The 24,406-nt window shown below is 34.2% G+C and overlaps 1 protein-coding gene across 3 annotated transcripts; it reads left to right on the top strand.

Moving 5' to 3' along the window:
- Nucleotides 1-3,473: 3,473 nt before the first annotated feature.
- LOC123547707 (uncharacterized) lies at nucleotides 3,474-22,858 on the top strand. 3 transcript variants are annotated; one of them, XM_053550758.1, is made up of 5 exons: nucleotides 3,474-3,888; nucleotides 13,429-13,704; nucleotides 19,063-19,968; nucleotides 20,237-20,527; nucleotides 21,422-22,858. In XM_053550758.1, exons 1-5 carry the CDS (start codon nucleotides 3,864-3,866, stop codon nucleotides 21,622-21,624), a joined length of 1,701 nt encoding a protein of 566 aa, XP_053406733.1. In that variant the 5' UTR covers nucleotides 3,474-3,863; the 3' UTR covers nucleotides 21,625-22,858. The 3 variants fall into 3 exon arrangements, with proteins under 3 accessions (XP_053406733.1, XP_053406732.1, XP_053406731.1); XM_053550757.1 differs by having other exon boundaries at nucleotides 3,475-3,888; nucleotides 20,237-20,907; nucleotides 21,422-21,581; XM_053550756.1 differs by having other exon boundaries at nucleotides 3,478-3,888; nucleotides 20,237-20,911.
- Nucleotides 22,859-24,406: the final 1,548 nt, after the last annotated feature.

Raw genomic sequence — 24,406 nt, 5'->3', positions numbered from 1 at the left:
GACACAGCATTTAAAAAGCAAACGTCTAAAATGGGCCTATGTCGCCCACAAGAATATGACTTTGACCATCTGACCATACTTCTGATCAAAGTTGGTGAACACCCTTTAAGATTTTCATTAAAATAAGGTTATTAAAAAATTTCTCTTAAATTTTGACCAAAACTGCGTTACCATTAGAACATACTTCAAGTTAAGAATTTATTCACTTTGTTCTAAATGGAACTAAGCAGAACAATGTGAACAAGTTTGTGATAGGACCTTACAATGACACTTCAGGCCACAGTATTATAACAAGATATTACTCTTTTTTTTTTTCATTTTCAACTTAGTCGTTTAAAGTCTTATATTTCGACGTTTTTTGTTCCTTGCAAATGTTTTATTTAACAAATAATCAAGGCCTTCGCGTTGTTTATCGTCTAATTTACCACGGTTCAGAGTTCAGATGCGTAGGAATTGAACCACGAGGGCGTTAGCCCGAGTGGTTAAATACTGAAGCATCTGAACTCTGAACCGTGGTAAATTAGACGATAAATCACAAGAAGGGCTTGATTGTTTTCATTCTGACATGCTCATTGACATATTATAATAAATATTATGCTGGATTCATTGACTCGAGGAGTAATGTATCGGACGTCATGCGGCAATTTGACGTCATAATGCTCTCTTACCGGTCCGCGCGTCAACCGTTGTTTATCGCAGAATATACAGAGCTTGTTTCCTTCTTTGTTTAACTGGAAATCAAATCAAGTCATGTTAGAATTATATATGAATAATTGATTTGCTCATCCGAAAAAAAATGAGGTCACGGCAAGAAATGTATATTTGATCTAACACCGTTGAAAGTTTCTAGTACAATAGATTAATCCTTAAAAGATTTTTACATTTGTATTTTCTTAAGGAGTTAAATACATATCTTAAACAAAGCGTTTTATGATGATTTGTTTACTGGAACTTCAGGAAGAACAACGTACAAGAAACTGTGTCCAAAACACTCTCAGTTGTACCTTTCTAGCTATTTTTCTATCCTATGTTTTTGAACCTTTTTCTCATTGCAGTCGTGTATAAAATGTGTAACTCAAATATGAGAAAACAATTGGCAGAACTAAACAAACTTGAATTTAGGAAGGGGATCTGAGGTTATGGAGCCTGCGTATCACAGAAACTGTCAAAAGACAAAATTAAAAAGCAGGCACCATATCCAAGGGGTGATTAAACAATACCCAAGGCTATGAAAGCGGGAGTATTGGAACCGCCCAGGCCAAAATGGTCATGTTGAGAAACTAAACAGTACCAATTACACGACATAAAAGTCGTGCTGAACGATCTGAGAAGATCGAAATATAACAAATATAACAGTTTTAAATATATATAAAACTTGTATAAAGCCCTGACCCTTGCCATGATGGAATTGTCTGTCCTTCAATTCGAACAGTACTATGGAGAGATTAAAAGATGTTTAGCAAAAAATACTGACCAATAGGCATAAAAACAGCGCAGATCTTGATCAAACTGCACTGCTGTGCAGGCTAATCAAGATCTACACTGGTCTCAATGGCAGAAACCAATTGTGTTAAACAACACAAGGGTCAAAGCAATACCATAGTATAATAAGTACTATTGAGCTAAATAAAGGGAAATAATTCCTACATGCATAATAAGCTAATCAAAACACAGTTATTCATCTTTCTTGTTTGTATAACCTAGACTAGCCACAAGACTGATAATAAATATATTATTACATTTTTCCCCCTTTTTGTCGAATTCAATTTCATACAGACAAAAGCCAGTCTATTTTAGAGATTTTCACAGAGGAATGATGTTAAAATTATCACTCTATTACAATCCGAAATGCTCTTAGAGAGATGACTGGCACCTATGGCTATCACATTACCCATGGATAATTTGGTACATTATGCTAGTGGTCAAGTGTTACGCTGCTGATCATAAATCTGTTTACCTAACTGTTTTTAATGGTGATAACTGAAGAACCAGTCTCATTTAGAATAAATCATTTTACTATTTTTGAAATCTTGATGGGTCCTCTTGCAAATATATTTATTTACAATAATATGTTTATTTTATTTAAGGAATTATTTTAATCAGTAAAATTCTGATGTTAATAAAACCGAAACTTGTTGTCCCATTGGAAAGCTTTAACAGTTTATGTAGGAATTTTCACAGACATTTTTATACTGAGCAGTCTAAACTCATGCATATAGACAAAATTATGAGAAAGCTGTACCAAAATTGAAAGAAACACACAGAAGTTTCATCAAAAAATGATTTCCATTCAGTGATCTCCCAGCACCGTACTGCAGTCACTGCAGCACCAAACAAACAAACAAACAAAAAAAGGTTTTATTTTCTTAACAAAGATTGATAAATGGAAAATCTATTGCAAGTCGATGCATATATGGAAGGCATCCAGTGCTCCTTTCAGGTGCATAAATGGTTTGAGAGGGTTAGTATATTTCATAACCTCTCAAGCAGAAACTTTACAAACTACATGTAAGCCAGCGGATGTTTGGATGGATTTAATTTCTAAAATCATTTGTGATTTGACCTAATGGATCTTGGTAATCATTCTCACAGGTATGGTTGACTTGTTTTGAGTTTAGTGAATACCAATTTGTTTAGGTCGATTATGAAGCTTATACAACTTATAGTAAATACTCTCGACACCTCATTCCTGATAGAATCCAACGCCACGAGGGTATGAGAGAAATCAGTTTATCTTTTAATGCTGAGCACCAAGCAAGACATACAGTTACTATTTTTCACGGCCGGGGATCGAACCCGTGACCTCCGACACTCGAAGCGGACGCACTATCACCAGGCTGTCGAGGCGTTTTGAGTTAGATGCTATTTGTTAGCTTGCACATATTTTCTACAAACGCACGTACGCTCAAGAGAATTCAATAGCTACATGTACTTGATTAAGTATATTTCAATTTTCTCTTTAAAAACCTTTTGATTGATATCTACAATTTTGTATATTGCTGATTCCACGATAAAACTATGCGTTAGATTTAAATAAAACGACCTTGGTTATTTCATACTTTGATTATCAGATTTTGCTTGATATCCACATTCTAAAATTTAATATATTAATATAACAAAATACAATGAAGCTACCATACCTCTGTCATGTACGTGTGTCACTTCCAAAATATTTTGATATCTTAAATCATACGCAAAACGTATGGTTAGTATAGAATTCTTTTATTATTTGTGATAAAAACGACTGGAAGTTATAAAGAAAAAGTGGCATTTAACCTGTTCTTCTGAACGGAATTTTATCCAAGAGCACCAGCTTCGAGTACGGGATGTCGTGGGTTCGATCCCTATCCTCGTCATACCAAAGACGTGAAAATGGTACTAGTAACTGGTGCTCAGCATTAAGGGGCTAGAACTAGGAATGGTCAGCCCGGTGTCAGTATAATATGACTGAGTAGTGTATCATGTCACGTGTCTACGGCTTCGACGATTTGTGCTCACTGCTAGAAAGAAGACATCGTTGATTATATTACAAACAAATCTTTGTTGAAAAAGACGCCAAACTCGAACACACACTGAAATATTTGGTGATTTATTCCATTGGTAAAGTTTTAAACTGCCGTATCGTATCACAAATATTTATACTGAATGACATAGAAGGAAGTTTGTAATATCATATGAAACTAGATTTAATTCTAGTGTATACATAATTCAAAATAACACGTGATATATATAGCTACCTGATTAATTTACAGGTATCCCAAAACTTTAAACTTGTATAGGATTACATATATTTTGTGGGATTTTTTTACGAGCAACGTCCATGAAAACAAATAAACAGTGATTTTTTCAATATATGTGTTATCATGGCGGCGGAAAATGGTGATTTTGGTAAGTAAATTTGTTTAAGTATTCATTTTGTAAGTATACGTATAATGTTATGGATTTCATTGCAGGTTATTCTCCAGATTTAATGTTCAAACCGTAGTTCTATTTTTTTCTGTATATTCTATTATTCTAAGACTTTCATCATATTTTGATATCGTCTGCTGATTAAGACAGTCACCAATATTTGTTTTACCTTGTTTAGATTTGAACCGCTATCTGTAATAACATTTTTCATTTCAGGTATCTAATGTAATTCCATAATTGTCACTTTGCAGTTTTACTGTTGTGTAAATTTGAAGTAAATTCAATTTCAATATCAAATACAATGCTTCACCCGAAGTATTGAGTTACGGCAATCCTGGAGTCAGAGTCTACAGTATCAATGACAAACACATGTTTCTAGCTAAGCAAGCATTAGAATAAAATTATGCGCATGTATACAACACATTAATTGTGTATTCTTTATTGTATTTTTTACTTATTTGCAAAGAAATTATGCAACATATTTCCATAACATTCCATTTCATCTAAGTCTCTCATAAAAGATATGACTTAGAATAACGCTGTTAAAGAAAGAATAATATATAAAACATATCGGATAAGAATACAGACTCGTGAAATACAAATATGTACAATGAATGATTTTACTTGTATCTATTGTCACAGCTGCAGACACTTGTGGTCAGACCCCAACCTCCTTCGCCCCTGCCAACACTTAGCCAAATATTTAGTAGCACGAATGCAAAGCCAGGTTATTGTTATTGATAATCGTAATTATACCATTCGGCGACTTATGGCTTAGGGTTATTGACATTGGACTCGTGTTCCGCGTTTTTTAGCTGTCGAAATGAACGTTTCTGCTGATATTTGCTTGCTGAAGCAGGATTGATTTGATCGGGACACTGTTATGGTTTATGGCGGGGTAATAGGGGATCATCGACAAACAGATCTGGTTGTCATTCCTTATCATCTAAATGGTCAGCGTTGTATTGTCCAGTGGTGGTGCTGTTTCTTATCAGAATCCCAGTGACCTGCTCGGGTGACGCAAAGTCACCTCGCCAGGCAAATTTTTAACATGATTCAATGATTTGCATGCTCAATGGACATGAACCAAATTGAACACATGAGAGCTTTTGAGACAAGAAAACATTAGTGTCATTTTACACGTGACCTTACATGTGCTCTTGGCCTAAATAGAATGTCATTCAAAATAACGTCATTCGACTTTACGTCCAGTCGATGATGCGGTCAAGAATCGTTGCTATAATTCATTAGGGATATGGACACAATCGGTAATGAACATTTTACTTTTACCAAAAATCTTTGTCCTTTTTTTGAATTGCACAAATGTTCTTAAGAATCGCTTGGCTTGGTATGATATCGATTCAAGGTCAATGTTGCATAGATAGATCAAAAACTTTATGCCCATCATAAAGGGTATCATCATATAATATGTAAAACATATTTGCCAAATTTAGACAACTGACATAGAACAGTTTTAAGCAGTTAACTGTGATCTCAAGGTTTTACTCTGAAATCAAACGGACAGCTGCTCTAGGAATACTGCAAAGATGTCCAGTTTCAACAGTTAATTAAAAAAAGTGTAGTGTAGATTGTAATTACATTCGATGGTACACTGTGCTGTTTCTTTTCTCTTATAATTGTATACTGTCTTTTTTGTTTTTTCTTCAACAATTGTACACTGTGTTTTTTCTCTTACAATTATATTATGTGATGAATTGATAACAGTTTTACGCCTAGGAAGTATTGAACAAAGTCGCACAATCACAAGTCATTGCATAAAGCATGATTTAATATAACCTGATTTAACCAGTAAAAAATAGGCTACTTGCAGTCTGATTAAAATCATTTCCTATTAACGCTTCGTTATATTTATGAAGATTTAGTCAGATTTTGGCTACTTGCTAACGTTTGGGTTCGAGGTCACCTATGGTTTTGTATTTTTAATAATGAAGATCCTGTTATTTGCGTAGATCTAATGTATACAAATTAGTATGATTCCAAGGATAATGAATAATGTCGATATCACAAAATTGTTTTCCTATATAGCAGTGATAATACATGTAAACGTAATATCTAAATTTTGCGGGTGCGCCATGGGTTCGATATCCGACCGCGTCGAAGTATGTTTATAGTGTTTTCTTCCCGAACGTAGTGTTCTGTGCATTCATCATTGGTGTGAGAGATATGATATGAAAGTCTTTGGTGTATTTTTTTTTTTTTCAAGTATTTGTTCATGACAGTTTATGGAATGCACAATGTCTTGTATACACGTGCAAATAAAATGCGCAATAGTTGTCTCTAATGCTTGGATTTGTCATTGTTACTGGGGCTTCCATACGAGGTGCGAATTCCCTAACCGACAGACGAGGTTGCAAATAGAACTCTCAAGCGTTAAAATCATTCAGCTTATGTACATCCTTTTACTTTTGAAATTTGGTTTAATCCGTAGAAAAAAAAATAAAGTGATACCATACCCCCAGTCAGCTTTGCTGAAATTTTGAAGCCGAATTTATCTTTTCACTTATAGTGTTAATTGACTTTGAGAATGGGAAAGGAAGGGAAACCATGTTTAAATATTTGCAAAACCTTGTTTAACAAAATCGTTAAATTGCGATACGTAATAATGATCAAATATAGAAAAGAATTGTTGATAAATTGATGTAACGATGATGTAGCAATTTGAACAAGTAGAAATTTATTACACAAAATCAGGTGACACCACAAGTATGCGGAAGTAAAATTCAAAAACAGATTTTTATACAGGGTTGAATAACAAAATTTAAGCCCGTTTGATATAACAATTAATATCTTATAGCAGTAAGGGTCACGTATCTTGAATTTAAATGTGTAATTGTTTAAGTAAATAACATTGCACTCGTAAACCAATTTATGTTTGGTTTATTTTTTCAATTGCCAACTGTATATTGCTTGTGTTTATTGCAGTATCATTACCTGTGATATTATTTTTCCTTTCTAGAATAATGAGATTCTTTGATCAAAATTCCGAATATTTATTATTCCGTGGTAAATTAGACGATAAACCACTCGAAGGCCTTGATTATTTGTTAATTAACAAATGATGCATAGGTGTAAATACTAACACTTTCCTCGTACTACGGTCAAACGTTAAACCATTTTGATTTATTTCCACGGATAAAGAAGTTATTGTTTTTTTATAAAACTTTTCCTTCAAAACCTGGAAATTAAATTGGCGATGTTGTTGGGCAGATGGGTTGATGGATTTATACGCAGATAGATGGTTGGATGGTTGGATGGTTGAATGGATGGGTTAGATGGATGGACGGATGGATGGGTGGATAGATGTGCGGATGGATGGATGGATCGCTGGATGGTTGGATAGATGGATTGGTGGCGTCAAGATTTGTTTTCCGTTCAATAGCTTCAGTTTGGGTTGAGATTTTGAAATGAAACTAGGTCTGTTTGTAGCTAATAGTACGACCAAGGCTGGTACTGAATTACGGGTCAGTGGAATTAAGGTCAAGGTCACTGTTACTAAAAAACAGGAAATGAAAACAGTTTCCGCTCAATAAATTAAGTAAGTTTTAAACTGAAATTGAGTACCTTATAGAAAAAAAATCAGGCTTGGATTGCATATGACCGTTATTTTATCAAAAACTCATAACGTTATGCTGCAAATGATAAAACACATTGTTATTTGTCTTTCTAACGTCATGACGTCTTTCCTGTTTACGGACGTCCGCGCTTTGTTTAAATACGCGACTATAAGAAATACATGTAGTTTTAAAAAAAAAAAGCCGTTCGATTGATTCTATTATTATTATTATTTCTTGAATTTCCTCGAGGTCTGAAATTCCCATCTGCACCTACAACCAGTGAATGAATCTTATAACCTTTAGCCTGCTGGCGGCAATTGATTCTGACAGTAAATTTTCAGTTAACACCCCTTTGAATAACTAGTGGTACTGCTCGAACTGAATAATGGACCGGTCAATTTTAAAAATTTAGCAGGGTAATGGTTAACAAAGATATCGAGGGGTGTTAGAAGTTTCGTTAAGTGTGTTAAACAGCAGTAAACGTAATTTAAACGATCAAGATAACATCAAACCAATATGTCAGATTATTCAAGAAATAATCTATAGCAAAATCTTGTTTTAACACTATTCATACACAAAAGAAATGCAAATATTAGTGCTTTTATCTCTACATTCCATGATTTATAACACTTGCCAAGGTTTGCACATTTTCTTTTTTCTTCCTAGCAGCATACAGTATGTCACAAACGAGGGTAAGCTAAGACGCATTTATTAAAATCTCAATCTGCACGATAACAGAAACAAAAAACAGTTACATTTACATATAAGATAAATGTTAGATAATCATGTAAGCCTTCCTGAAATGAAATATGAGGGATAAGATGAACATGTTTCTATTACTTTAAACTGATTTAATAAAATCCTTTATAACATTCATATTTAGCTTCTATATTTTATAAGTTACAGTTCGGAAACCATTTTCAGTCTCCTGGTTACTGTGACTAACTTTGATCTAAAACCGATTGACCCCAAGTAACAACAGGGATTCCCCTCAAAAGAAAAAAGTTTGAAAACTCTAGTTTCTATATTATCTGACTTAGAGTTTTGAAACGAAAAAATGAGGGACAGAAGGACGGACATCATTCCCTTATACGTACGTCTTTTTCAAAGGGGACGTATTGTAATGGAAAGTGGGCGTAAAATCTTATCACAGTAAATCATATTTTGAAAACAGGTTAGCATTAGCCATAAATCCTATCATGCTTAAATTATATATAGGACAGATCACGAATGAAATGAGATAATATTTTTTTGCAACTGAAAGTGTATTTCACAGTCTTGCTCTTGCCTCTGTATAAGATTCATTTGGGTACGTTAGTGTACTATGTTCATCTAGCATTCGGTCCATACTACACTGGATGCTTTCCCTGGTTGTAAACCTACAGCGTTACTTCTGCAAGCAACTATGCTGTATATCCCCAAAGCTAAAGACATACAAGTACACAAACATTACCTGGTCACTATGCGAAATTCAACATAGTTCTGCACGATACAATTACAACAATGTACGTCTCAAATTTTGACAGATAGATAGATCGATAATTTTTTTATTCCTTCATAAGAAGAGTAGCATGTAATAATACGAACATTGTTACAAGCATATGCAAGATATAATTTGTATACAAGATAAGTACGAACATAAATGCTGAACCTAACATGCTTTAAAATTAATAGTTTATATCTTTGTGTGATATATATATTCAAGGTCAACGAGTGGTTGATATATTAAAGTTGTCTATGAACAAATATAATACACTTCATTCATTGTGAAGACAAGAATAATAAGTATTCATGATCAGTTTAGTGATAGCAAATATAATTCAATGCAAGCACGTTTTTGTACCAGTCCATATTTACATAAATTCTTCGAATAGTCGGGCGCGCTGTCAACAGACAACTGTTGATGTTTTTTGTTTTTTTTTTGGTTTTTTTTGGCACTTGCATTGAAGTCAAAAACATTAATGTTTCCAGAAGTATAATGGTACACTGCGCTGCTATATGAACTAGCTTTTTTAGCGTCGTGGTAGAGCGCCGGCGTCTCGGATTTGATTCCCGGTCAGGCCTGAAGTATTTTCAGTCTGTTACAATGACATAAAAAGATAAGTAATTTAAACACTCACCTGTCTTAAAGCACGCTGTAAGATGTTAGTTTCAGTTTGAAGATAAAATAGCATCGAGAGAGAGAGAGAGAGAGAGAGAGAGAGAGAGAGTGTGTGTGTGTGTGTGTGTGTTTCCTAGCAACAAGATAAAAAAAAGTCAGTATAAGATATTTGTATGAAAAAAAAAAATAAACATTCTGAATAATAAAAAAAAAAACGTCCGTTACTTTTTGTTGCAAAATATAAATACTGTGTTTTCGTAGACCTCTGTATGGAAAAAGTCATTGTTTTTCATCAATTTTGGTAGTTGTAGAATGTTCCATACAATAGTAGTTTTAATGAAATATCTTGAATGATTTAGATTAACACTTTGTCTAAACATATAGGAAGTTCCCATACATGTATCTTGCATCCCCGTCGGAACGAGATCCGATACATTACCATAATTTAGAACAACATCCTGAATTAGTTATGTATCAGCATGTTCGAAAATTAAAAAAAGAATAGCCACATTGTATTAACATAATTTGATATCAGGTTTTGAAAAATCATCGAGACAGATAGAATTCCTGGACTTCTGTTTTCAAAACATTTTGAGTCTCAGCTGAGTTTGATAATGAAACTTTGTCATTGATATCAAAATTTCATGTTAGAATTTAAGTTTTAAATTCAAGACTATTTTCAAGTGACTATCCAGTACGGATTTTCAGTCTCAACTGGAATTAAATCTTTAAGTACCATTAAAACGTGTTGTCAAAATTTCCATCTAAAACCCAGCGTGATCGAAAATTGTTTTGTGACAAGGGAAGCGCCCAAGATCAAAATTCCGGTCATATTCAAAAAATGTTTTATTTTCGCAGCATTTTCAAAATGTTTTATTTCTGCAACATTTTCGTTTTTGTCGTGTTGAGCGACCTGTGAAGCTTCTAATTTTTCTATTTTATATCCAGTACATGCATAGAATTGTCAACAAAATTATAGTTTTTACTTAGAGAACACCAATGACACCATTTGAGAAATTATGTGTGGTCATTTGATACAACCAGCTTAGTAGTCGAGACTAGCATTTTATCATTATTGACAAAGCCTTTTTAGTCGAGTACCTTTTCAAACACATGCATATAATATGTGTAGATACTAGGCTTCAGGGAACTTGAACAAAGATTTAAACTCATGAAAACGCAAAGTCTTATATTGGTTTAAAAGTTCGTAATGTATATCATGATAGGGTGACCAGGAAACCTGAATGAATTCAGTACCGTATAAACATGAATTTGCAAGGTTTGAAATGGTTAAGAATATATAATACCACGAGCGCCATTTTTTCCGCGGTACATTAAGATGTCACGCATCATATCGTGCATATTCAAAATTGTACGTCGTACAGTAGCAGTTCAGCGTCGTGAGTGCAATAAAACGAAATTCCATGTTTCCATATACACTATATACATTCTTTGATACCAAATATTCAATTAAGTAATAACTTGTAACATATGTTGTTATGATCCCCTATGCATAGGGGTCGCCTGGTCTACAATAGGTGAACCTCTTACGGCACAAGGGAAGAGTGTCTGTCTCCTCACCAGGAGGTCATTGGTTCAAATCCTGGATTTATAGGGTATGTTGATCGTTGAATTAACAGCAGTTTTCGGTGCTAGCGAATACTGGCTAGAACCTCGCGAAATTGACAGCAAGCTTATAAATAAGTTGCAGCACAACAACTTTTCTATACAGATCCTCTAGCTTCTTGTTCATAAAAACGGTAGTCGAAAGATTTGAATAGATACATTAACCAAAAAGCGATATAAAAGGTAAACGGGTAAATAAAAAAAAAAACATGCGCCCACGCTGTTAAGAATACTTGTAAGACAGAATACATCGGTAATTCAAAAACAAAAAACCGATATCAAAAATCTTATAATTGTCTATTCTCAAATATTTTAAATGGAAACAGTATTACGGCATTAGAATCGGATGATATATATGCCACTGTTCAGTTATGCATAACTTCCTCATATACAGTTTGAGTCCGCCCGCTCAATAGGGAGAGCGCAGATCTACGGATCGGGGGGTCGTGAGTTCGATCCCCGGGCGAGGCGTACGTTCTTCGTGACGATTTGATAAAAGACATTGTGTCTGAAATAATTCGTCCTCCATCTCTGATTCATTGGGGAAGTTAGCAGTTACTTGCGGAGAACGGGTTTGTACTGGTACAGGATCCAGGCAAACGGTGTAGGTTAACTGCCCGCCGTTGCATAACTGAAATACTGTTGAAAAACGGCGTTAAATCCTAAACAAAACAAAAATACATATACAGTTTGAGAAAACCCCTATAGTAAGTCTGCAGTCCTAGGTTCGCAGTACACGTCGGAGTAAGACGAAAATCCCTATTTGTCCGGTTCCGCTCGTATAGTCTTAACACTCAGAAGATTTCAAAATTTTATTTCAAAATCATGGCTCATTGAGAGCACGTGGCATATAGATTAAACTTAGTGAACAAATAGAAAACAATTATCACAGTAGCAGAACGTATTTAACTATGTTAGAATGTAAACTTTGACGTTAGAATATAATATTGACTAAACTTACTTAAATATATATTTAAGTAGCTAACAACTTAAGAAATATTTAAAACTTTGGTATTGATACTAGAATAAAAGGAAAATTAATCAGTCTGATGTACAAAAGTGACTTATTACACGTTGAAATAATTCCTTTACAAAATAAGGCTTAAAAAATAACTGGCACGTAAACTTCTATCTGTGTTAAATCTACCTTATTCAACTGGTAGTTTGCGGTTTTAAGAGTGGCTAAACATTATGGTAATATATTAAGATACTGTTCAAACACTACGTCAGACCTAAAATAAGGTAATTCAAACATTCTTGCCGTTAAGAGAACAACCAACCGTCTGATGTAACCGGTGATTGGAAAACCAATACTGTCTATTTAAAAGAAAACATATCCAAGGATACTTAACTTTTTTTTTCTCTCAAACATTGAATACATATTCCTATTAAATGTTATTATTTTTTTTTTTTTCATTTTAACTATTTAGTAATATACACCATCAGTAAAGAACTCTACTTTTAAAATGCAATAAAATAGGAGAAAATTGCAGTACATTGTAACCCTAGATAAGAGAACTCACTGCCAAATTCTAATAAATCATAACTATCGAAAAATCAGTGAAAATATGTTATACTGCAGTGAAAACTAAATACAAAGTTTATTTTAATTCGATTAAAATATTTGATAACAGCACCCCCAACTTTAGCCCGGCCAGCACTTCATTTCCTGGTTCGTAGCCGGTAACCACTGTTTCTCACTTGCGTTTTCATTGGTGCTCGTATTGTTATGTTTCAAGTAATTTAATTGGGTAACTATACTAAAACTAAGAACCGCAAATTTAGCGTCACTTAGTTCTTAGTTGTTGAACGTGTAACACAGACATTTTAAATAGTAGTTTGAATATAGAACTATAACAAAGGAAGTATTTTATATGGAATTTGAAGAAATTTAAACTAAATGGTGTGACTTTTAAGTTGAATATTAAATTTAATAGGCCCTTTCTGGTCTATTGCAAAAGTGCCCTTTGAGCTTAAAAATAATATAAAACAGTAACTTTTGAGTAAAAAAATGTGAAATTTTATTTCCGTGTGTTCTCATAATTTGTAGTAGATTTTTTAACGACGGCATTTTGACCTCCGTGTGAAGGTCGGCTAAGTTCAAAAGTTGTATTGAAGTTTCACTATTTATTCGTAATCTGATTAGGTCTACCAGTGGAAGAAAATGCCCGAACATCAATTACAATGTAATGAACTAGCAAGGCCTTTCTCCTACAGATAACAGAGTTGGGGAAATCAGAGAGCTGAACGATGAACACAGTTCAGACGCCACAAGAAGGAATTCGGCTTTCTCACCAGTAAAAGAAGATACAGGGTCAAATTTAAACGCACTATTTTCCACGGAGGTTGATTCTGATGACCAGGAAATTGAGGCGTTACAACAAGAGTTGCATGCGTTGGAAAAGGATGAAGTAAAACTACGCAAAATTAAACAGAAAGATGAATTACGCCAGAAAGTGGTTAGCAAACGGAATGAAGTGAAATCGTTAAGAGGTTTGATTTTTTCTTCTAACATTTCTTAAAACAAAGATTATGACCAGATTCAGGTAAAATGCAAAAAGGTTCATATAGCATTGAAAATATCACTTAAGAAAAGTGGTTTTGAAAATAGCAACTTTAAGACAATCAACATCTTTTAGAAAAAAAGGCTACAATGCAAATCAAAGGTTGAGGGCTGATTCCAGTTCGGTAGCTCTAGTTTGGATAGTGTCTCTGATTCTGATATTTCTATGATGAAAACTCAAAAGCTCAAGGTTATCAATATTGTAAAGTGTCAAAATCTAGACTTAAGAAACTCAAAAAAGAACATAAACATACCAGTAAACAATCGGGTATTAACATTAAGTCTCCAGATAAAGTAAAGTACAAGCAAAACTACCCTCATGCTCCGTTGAGATATGAATTCGTAAACCAGCATACAGCGGCCGTCTGAACAACAATTACCTCTGCTACTGGCTCCAAAATATGCTTATTGTTTATTATTTTACCTCTCTACAGCATCTCCATCCGAACAACAACCAAATTTTCCGTCTCCCAAAGGATGTTGTTGTAGAGATGGAGTACTGTATTTTTTTTCACAGTTTAGAACTGAAAGGCCTAGATCCATTACAATATTGCCCCACCCCAATCCAATAAACAACTTCCATCTTATCTGCTGCTTATCAGCGATTTCATAGGGCAATTAGCACAGCAGGGGTCCCACCTAGACCATCAAGTGTGTGCAGTGGAGCTGAAAGGAAATAATTTTCCTGCACCGAATTATTTTTTTTTTATCATAACATAGATAATAATTATTACCTTATCATTATCATTATTATTATTTATTAATAATTATTATTATTATATATTACAGATAAAACTGATGAAAGATATAGCAATAATGTTAAAAATAATAATGATAATAAAACACAGATTTAGTAAAAACTCAATGATTTCTTTGTGTTGACAAACAATATCTACAATACTTAGTATCATAATTATAATGAAAAAAAGATCATAATGATGAAGGCGAACCTTCCATTCTATATATTTAAATATACAAAAAGAATGGGAAAATGATTATGTGATATACATGCATATTTACATCACCATTATTGGGATATATAATTACTGGATGAAATCAAATTCCATCTATACTAAATTATCAAATTCAAGAGTTGCCTAAAGTGAAGTGTACTTTTCATGCTTTATAACACTGAAATTTACATGCAGTGTTCAATCTTAAAAAATGTTATTTACAATATTCTGCACGCATTAAAACAAAACTTTTAGATGAGCGAATGTCATATGTTTCTAAAATAACAAATTGAATGTGTGCACATCACCTGACAGACCTTGAAAAAAAACTTGCTTTTGTTCCCCTAAAACATAATGAAGTTTGTAGCATATTCCTAAATAAGTTTCTTATTATTTAATTATAATGTTTGATCAACAAAATAATATATTTCTTAAGTTTTAAAGTTATAACATATTTATTAAACAAAATACACAATTTCCCCTTCTCACTTATTGATACACTTTTAAGGTAGACTTTGACCTTTGTTTATTGGAACCATACTGTGATAGTCACAGCCCCCAACTATGCTACTGAAGACATCAATCCCTTGGCCCACTGCCAAGACCTAGGCCTTTAAATGATTTGTAACCCTTAATAATAACAGTAGAATGAAATGGAGCAAACGTACTATGTACTTAAATTCTTCACAGTACTCTAAAACTCTCAAGGGGACCGATTGGTGAAGGTCACTGACTTCAAATCACTTGCTCCTTACAGATATGGGTTCGAGCTTCATTCGGGGCGTTGAATTCATCATGTGAGGAAGCCATCCAGCTGGCTTACGGAAGGTCGGTGGTTCTACCCAGGTGCCCGCTCATATTGAAATAATTCACGGAGGGGCAATTGAAGTCTTCCCTCACCATCAAAGCTGGAAAGTTGCCATATTACCTATTATTACATACACGTTTCTATTCCCCGTTAAGTTACACTGGTACCGGAAACGTCAATATTTTTCCATACACTGACGCCTGAATTTCATATCGGATGCGTGAAGTAATTCAGTGTTTGTTCTTGCACTATTTTTTTCTATTTAGTTCAGTATTGTCAATCCTATTCAGGCTATTATACAAATGTATGATATTTACATTATATTTATACCTGTAGATGTGTATGTAATAAAAAGGTTATTATCTTTGCATCGGGAAATATGCACTCGTTCTTCAGCGGAAGAATATTACTCTCCTAAAGTCGTGCAATATTGCCGCTGAGAACTCATGCATATTTCCCGATATAAAGCTAATAACCTATAATAATTGTGTCGGTACGACGTTAAACCCAACAAAACAAACAAAACATAAAACTCTCAAATGCTTTTATGCAGCAGGCTTGTGGAAGATCGAGCTAGGTACAAAAAGAGTAGTCAGATGATTTTACATATTCAAAACAAATTTGATGAATAAAAACAGTAACAAATCTACGATGCATCAGGATCTCAGGTTACTCTCCTTTTTTACCGCATGTACCTGAAGATGAATAGGCCATTTCGTTTTGCTCCTTCTACTGACGTAATAAGTGTGATCATAAAAAATCATACAGTAATAGTTAAAGGTAAACTAAGGTATGCACATCATATTTGCGCTACCTGTTGGATTCAAAACAAGAATTATTGGGCCACCGTGGCCGAGTTGTTAAGGTCGCTGACTTCGAATAACTTGCCCCTCGTCGCTGTTGGTTCGAGCATCACTCAGGGCGTTGAATTCTTTATGTTAAGAAGCCATCCAGCTGGCTTATGGAAGATCGGTGGTTCTACCCAGGTGCCCGCGCGTGATGAAATAATGCAAGGAGGTGCATCTACATCATCACAGTCTGGAAAGTCGCAATATGGCCTATAATTGTGTCGGTGCGACGTGTAACACAAAATCAAGACAAAGTAAAGCATCAGCATCCGGAAGGCTTGTCGTATTGCCCACACATGTCTGCTTGACTGAGAAATAGTATCGATGTGTTCAAAGATGAAGGGAAGACATACGATTCGTTCTTACTAAAATTTTGGTATAAAAATCAAGTAAGAAATTTCAAAAATTGAAGCTATCTGTAATCACAGTTCTTCTTACCGTATTTGCTGTAGTTTTGTCATCAGATTCGGCTGTGTACACATTTAATGTAAAGATAGAACTACACGAACTTTTGAATTCAATTTTTAGGGCTGTAAGATCAAAGTTGATTATAAAATAAACGCGGCTACATGAGAAAAACGTTTTGGTAAAAGCGATTTATTAGTTTTGGATTTGTAGGTGAAAAGGTTATGATTGGTCCTTTTAAATCAAATCCTTTTTTGCAATACTTTAATGGGCTCTCCTTTAAATACAGTTCTAAAGAAAATTTCTTTTTACAGAAACAGTTACACATAGGGCTTTAGAGATGTTATCTGTAGTTGTTTGTCTTCACTTATGGGGAAAACAATTTAAACATCAAAGTAAAGTCATCGTGTGTGATAACTTGTCCGTTTGTATCGTCGGTCAAAATGTACGTTTTTGCAGTTGTTTAAAGGCTCATAAGGCCTTTGATTAAAATGTGGCTGCCAGACCCATACCTCTAACTCCAAGGTAAAGGTCACACATAAAGGTCAAAGGTTAACAATGTCTGTTTTGTGCCCGGTCCATAACTCTGCCATTCATCAAGAGATTTTAAAAGTACTTGGCATAAATATTTCCAGTTATAAGAAAACATGTCATGCGCAAGATCCAGACCCCTAGCTCTAAGGTCAAGGTCACACTTGGAGGTTAAAAGTTAACATCGTCTGTTTCTTGTACGGTCATAACTTTGCCATCGATGAAGGGATTTTAAAATTACTTGGCATAAATGTTCCCTATAATAAGTTGACGTGTCATGCGCAAGACTCAAACCCCTAACTCCAAGGTCCAGGTCACACTAAGAAGTCAAAGGTTAGTATGGTCTCTTTCTTGTCTGGTCCATAACTTTGCCATTTATCAAGGGACTTTAAAATTAGCTGGTACAGATGTTAACCATATCGAGAAGGTTTATCGCGCTTATGACCCGGGTCTCTCAAGTCAAGGGCAAGGTCACAAATTGATTCATTCCTAAACTATTCTAGCATATTTTGCGCAGACAAATGTAGCATTCCTGGGCACGTTTCAGGGACATTTGTCACTTTGTTAACTAATATTTAAAGTTATTTGTAGCTGTCGTTAACAAGTATTTAGAGGAGATACCAACATTATTGTTTCATTGGGGGCGTAGCGGGCGAACAAAACATTTTTCCTTTTTTTTTAGTTTAATATAATTTGATAGTATATATCATAGATTATCTTTGTTGTTGTTTTGTTTTGTTTGTTTGTTTTCCTCACAAAAGTAAATATAACATAATGCATATAAAACATTTTGGATTATGAACAAAACCCAGGCCATTTGCTACCTTACTCAGTTCAGGAGAGGACCGTCATTAATGTTGTAATGGAAAGACTTGTGGTCCAGCCCCTTTGTTTTTCACTTAAATCAGCGTCGTCATATTTGTGTTTATTGTAATGTGTTATATGTACTCATGTACTTTATAGTATATATTATATCAGCAATAAGATATGATTAAGTAGATTTAAATGAGGGAACGGACATGCCATGGGCACAAATGTTTAGATGATTTCTCATCTTAAACTAATGCTAAAAAAGTTACGTTGTAAAAAAGATTATCACAATATGATTACAAACCGTAGGCGAAATTTATAAATGTATTAAATATTGGAAAAAACGAGTGTTGTGTTAGAAAGTTTGTTAAATGTAGTCTATCAGATAAATGTTTCGGTCGTTAAGCGTGTTATTATGCTCTTTGTTAAATAGATAAACATAAACAAGTTTATCAAACCGAGTATTCATTTTTCAGACTGTTTCCATTCATTTATGACACACTGCTGCTATATTGCAGCCTAAGTATTTGTCCGCTTAGCTCAATAGGGAGAGTGCAGATTTACGGATCGCGGGGTCGTGAGTTCGATCCCCGGGCGGGGCGTATGTTCCCCGTGACGATTTTATAAAAGACATTGTGTCTGAAATCATTCGTTCTCCACCTCTGATTCATGTGGGGAAGTTGACAGTTACTTGCGGATTGTTTGTACAGGTACAGAATCTAGGGATACTGGTTAGGCTAACTGTCCGCCGTTACATTACTAAAATACTGCTGAAAAACGGCGTTAAACCAACAAAAAAAATATAAGTGATCTTTTTATATAAGTTAGCAATATAACTTCATATTGTTATGAAAAGAAACTACAGCTTTGTAGAATTCCAGACAATGCATGTACTTCTGAAATAAATGTACAATAATATATTTCCCTTTTCAGACCGTTATTCAACTTTTGAGGATCTTTTAACTATAACAGACATGGACATTTTCGATTTCACGTTCTTTTTATTTCTTTGTGATGGAATGAAACATCATTTTGACTGCAAGTGGAACTGCGACTCGGAACAAATGAAAATAAATCTGACAGAAACAAGTAATGAAATGGAGAGCAAAACAATACATGACGCGCTTCAGCAATTAAATGACGCCTTCAACACTCGATCAAGAGAGTCTTATCAATTAACAGATAGCGAAATATCAAAGGCAAAGGAGTTCATAAAAGATGACAAAAGAGTCAAACAATATCCAGAAGTACTTATAGATGCCGGTGTAAGAGAGGCTGAGCAAAAAATATTTGTTATAATGTCAACTGCAGAAAATAATGATAAGTTCCTAACAGTGAAACACATGTTCGACGTAAAAATCGGAAGGAAGAAAGTATCTAAACGGCCCGAAATGAAACGAACGGAACTAACGGTTAGACCAAAGGCTAGTGGCATAAGTAAAAAATCACGAAGTTTTCTCACTTTTGAGAAAATTAACGTAACTGTTGTTAATGACACGTTAGAAAATATTGATGGCCAAGTAGATGGAATTGTTAATCCGACAAATGAAAAGTTAGACGCAACTGGACAAGTCTCCAAGGTATTAGAACGTCTTGGAGGTGAAACATATATCCAGAATTTTAAGAAAGCCGTGTTTCCAGCAAACAGAAAGTCAACTATTTTTGTCACAGGTGGTGGGTGTATGAAAACCAAGACAGTCTTGCATGTGAAATGTCCCCAATTGCAAGATAAAAACGAAAAGGAGATACAAGATGCTTTGTTTAATTGTGTCCATTCCTGCTTGGAAATGGCTGGGAAGAAATCTCTTGAGTCTGTAGCTATTCCATTGCTGTTTACAGGTACAGTGGCATTATTTAAATTTCAAAACCATTTGGTTACACTAAGAAATCTAAATACCGCAAATCTCGTTCCATTTTACTTCTGTTTAGACAATTGTTAAATATGACGATATCACTTAAAAATGTGTATTAAAAATTGATGTTGTTAAACAGTTAACTAGTAAGGCTAGAGTAAAAGTATGTTTAAAACTGTGTACATGTGTTGGAATTAATTGTTTTTCTTTGTTCGATATTATACTTATATTTCCTATCTCAATCTCTATACAAGGTAATGCCGCGATTCCAGTAAATAGGTGTGGCGAGCAGTATGCATTTGCAGTGATGGAGTTTAGCAGGAAGCGAATGAACACATTTGTTGTACAGGATGTAATTTTCGTTGAAGTAAATGAGAGAAAGACCGCAGAACTTATTAAGATATTTGATGATATTTTGCCAAAATCATGTAATCAACTTCTGGAAATACCAAAACACATAGATAGTGAAATAGACAATGCTGATGGAAATAAAGATTTAAGTGGACTTCCTCCATCTTTTTCCACTGATGTTAGTTTTAACAAAGGTGAGGAACATTTAATAGCTAACACTATAGACATAACAGTTAAGAAAGGCGACATACGTGATTGTTCAGTAGACGCAATAGTATGTCCAGAGCTACAAGGAGAACCATATGGAGGCCTTCTGTCGGTATCAATCAAATGTGCGTATAGACACGCATTCCCTTCACTTCGACAAATGGACAAGAAAGTAAAGAAAATAGTTACAAATTCTTGTCATAGATCAGGACAGTCTGGCAAAAATGTGAAATACATATTTCAAGTGAACACTCCTCTGTACAAGACAGAAGATGATACAAACAAATTGAAAGAAAGTATCCACACTGTTTTCAAAGAGCTGAAGAGCAAATCAGAGATAAAAAGCGTAGCATTTCCCTTATTGGGAGTAGGTACGATTTGTAATTATACATTACGCTTATAAGACTCTTTGAAGTAATTTGCGATAACTTAAATAATAGTAATTATAATGATGGTAATAATGATAATTTTATTTAAAGGGAATAACATACATTTTTGTATTCGGCTACAGGCAGTCTAACATATAGCCATCTAACAAAATAATGTAAAAAATCATCCTTAGCATGGATTGAAATATAAATTATTGGTTACGTAACAGAAAGAGTTTAAAATCTAGGCATTATCAGAAAATAAAATCATGTTCAAGTTGTTAAAGAAAATTGTTATTTGTAATCTGCGCACCAAAGCCCTAAAACTCTTATGTATGAAAAACACAGAGAATGCGTTTGGATTACATTTAATATACTAGTTTTTTTTCGTAAAACTCAGTCATTCTTGAGTCTGAAGACTATCATGTTGTTTTTGTATACAAGATCAGACGTTTGTTGACAGTCTGTGTTGAATTTATCGTAAAAGCTCAGTTCGTTTCTGTTTGTTTCTAGCTGAAGTGCAAAACAAAGGCCCTGTAGACGTGTGTTGCAAGATACTGGTGGAAGCAATCTTTGAAAATTGGAGAAAATACAAAAAGAATGTAACTCCATTGCAAATCATTCTTGTCAACAAATGTTCAGTCATCTCAGAATTGTTGATGTCACACGTGCAAACACTTTCTGGTGGACGACTGGAAAAAGTAACTAGGATTTAGGTGTTAACTTTGAAAACAACTCGACAAACAGCTGCTAGTGGAAAAGCCTTAGTTTGTTCTGCCTGCATTTTTATAGCAAACATTATGACTAGTGGCTTCCCTGTCACACGCATTCACTATGTACATCAAAATATGCAGACATAAATTTGTTAAAGATAGAAAAGGAAAGCACAAGACAAAGAAAAATGCATGTATAAAACTTGAAAACGTAAGTCTCCGTGTTAGGCGTGTGTTTTATATATAGAGACCGATTACATGTATCATATGATTACTTGAAATTATACAATATTGTCTAAAAGCTGTAAACACATTTGAAAGAAAATGTATTTCAATGATATATATATATATAAACTAATGTTAAGATCTTATGTTCAACCAGTGTAGACAAATTGGGCTTCACTGGTTAGATATGCGCTTTTAATTATGGGCTTTTACGAAGTATGGCTCTAACAAAATTTTGGTAATGTAACTATCTTTTTAAACAAAGAATGAAAGACATACTGTTACAAGAGTGGATTAATGGTAGGAGAATCAAGCAAAACATTATTTTATAGATTTTTCGACGTTTTATTATCAGATATACCTAAATCAAGGAAATATTCTGAAATATAGGATTGCACTTACTAGATTTAGAGTTTCATCCCATAGGCTTAAAGTAGAAACGGGAAGGCAGAATAATACACCATTTGAAAAAAGAATGTGTCTTATCTGTAATAAACTACAAGACAAATAACATGTTTTGCTAAAATGTTTGTATAATGATTTAAGATTGAAATATATAAGGTCATATTTTTTATAAAAGACCGAGCATGCGCAAAGCAAACGGATTATTAACATGTCATAAAATTTTTAGCAACTTTCATACATAGCGACTTTGAAAACAGAAACTCTTATGTGTAATCGTTTAACCCGCAGTGAGTAACTATAAATACCCAAACAGTATTTAAACGTAATATTTATTTTTCTTTTTTATTTTACTTCTATCGTTCTGGAACTGAAATACATAGTCTCCTGTCACAACTTTTGAATTGTTAGGGAAACTTCATTTTTTTGTCACAGAGAGGTGTATTTTATGCATGTACTTAAACTCTTTAAGCATATTTCTACCATAGAAAATCCTTTTCAGGATGTGTTATTAATGTTAAGTTTGACCATGGGTCACCTTGACCTGCATTAAATATATTGTGTATGTGTATTATCATGATTGTATATTGAATAAACTTCTCTTCTTCTATGTTAAGTACGTTGTATAAATGAAACTTGATTTTGGATGTTTTATTTAGCTCGAGAAGAGTTTGACAGGTCTAGAGCCAACGAGACGCACAAACACCGCGTGTGATTTGACCTGGATATATCCACAAGAGTCCGTTGCATTTCTGATCAAGCTACTGTTAAGGTAGTGTTGCCTCATCCCTCAATCTGTGAAGCAAAACAAAATTTTACAGCCGTATAAGACTACAATTTTCTTTGGAATGGCATAACAAACAAATATGTAATAATAGCCTCCCGTTTCTTTTTTTCTGGTTACATTTTTGGGGGAGGGGACACGGATTAACAACTAATAGAGCAGGCCTGCTGTCGTTTCAAATTCCAGTAATGACCATTCCTGTATCTCCTTCGAGGAAATTATAAACTATACCTATCTATAACATCAAAAGAAGCGCTTGATTAGACACGTTTGTAAGCAGACATTAACGTTATCATACGTACATTTTTCGTACGGTGCAGTTGTGACGTAAAACATTTGTCTTCAAACAACTGCCGTTGATTTCATAGAATTATAACTTCAAACGTATGAAACATTATGCATGGAAGAGAAACTAAAATATATTTATTGGATATGAATCATGGACTTAGTATTGAAATTGAGTGTCCTTAAAGCTTCCAATGATATATTTGTATGACAGACTTGTTTAACAAAAAAAAAAATAATAACAACTCAGGGACAGGAAAATATGTCACCCTGATATAATCAATCACGCCTATAAAGTAACTGACCAATCACAGTCTCGGCCATAGCAATAAGTAATACTGCTTTAGCCCTGCACATTCTGCACGACCATTATAAGCCGGGAACCAGTCAACCCTGCCTCATGGCAGAGTTTAGTAGAGTTAAGCTCTCCTACGAAGAAGGTATCATGTGTAGTTACTAGAATAACCCTAGTACGTGAGCTCAACTCGCATAAGGTTCCGCTTACGCCGGTGTTAGGGGATTGGGGGCATGAGAAGTCCGCATATTTTATTACTTTTTAAGTGCAGACACGATTTTATATTATTTTGAATGGTTGCGTAGTAAAGCATGTGTTAGAAAAATGATAATCAATCAAATAAATCTGAAGATTCATTGAAGGCATAATATGAATATATAAGCTCGCAGCCCTCCTGATCGGCTTATTTTGATGAGCACGCAATGAATGTACAAGTTCCCAGTCCGCAAAGTTAGCTCACTTTGATAAGAACAAGATTAATTAATAAGCTCACTTGTTCTCAAATGTAACTCAGCATGATGTCGGTAGAATGAACACAGCCCACGTATGCGCATGGTATACAAGTTCACTGATCCGCAAGGTAAACCCAGTTTGATGAGCACAAAATAAATTTATAAACTCACTTTTGACCACGGTATGTGCCGTAGAATGAGCACAAGACCTTAAGCCGTAAAGTAAGCTCAATAGAATGAACACAAGATAAATGTATAAGATAGCCGAGTTTCTTTTTATTTGTTGTTGCGTTATACAATTAATATGAATATATTACTACCATTCTATTTTAGAGTAAACCG

Source organism: Mercenaria mercenaria, chromosome 9, assembly GCF_021730395.1.
Source record: "Mercenaria mercenaria strain notata chromosome 9, MADL_Memer_1, whole genome shotgun sequence".
NCBI classification, from domain to species: domain Eukaryota; kingdom Metazoa; phylum Mollusca; class Bivalvia; order Venerida; family Veneridae; genus Mercenaria; species Mercenaria mercenaria.
Note: the sequence above shows the minus strand (reverse complement) of the source record. Positions and strands in the feature narration are given on the sequence as shown.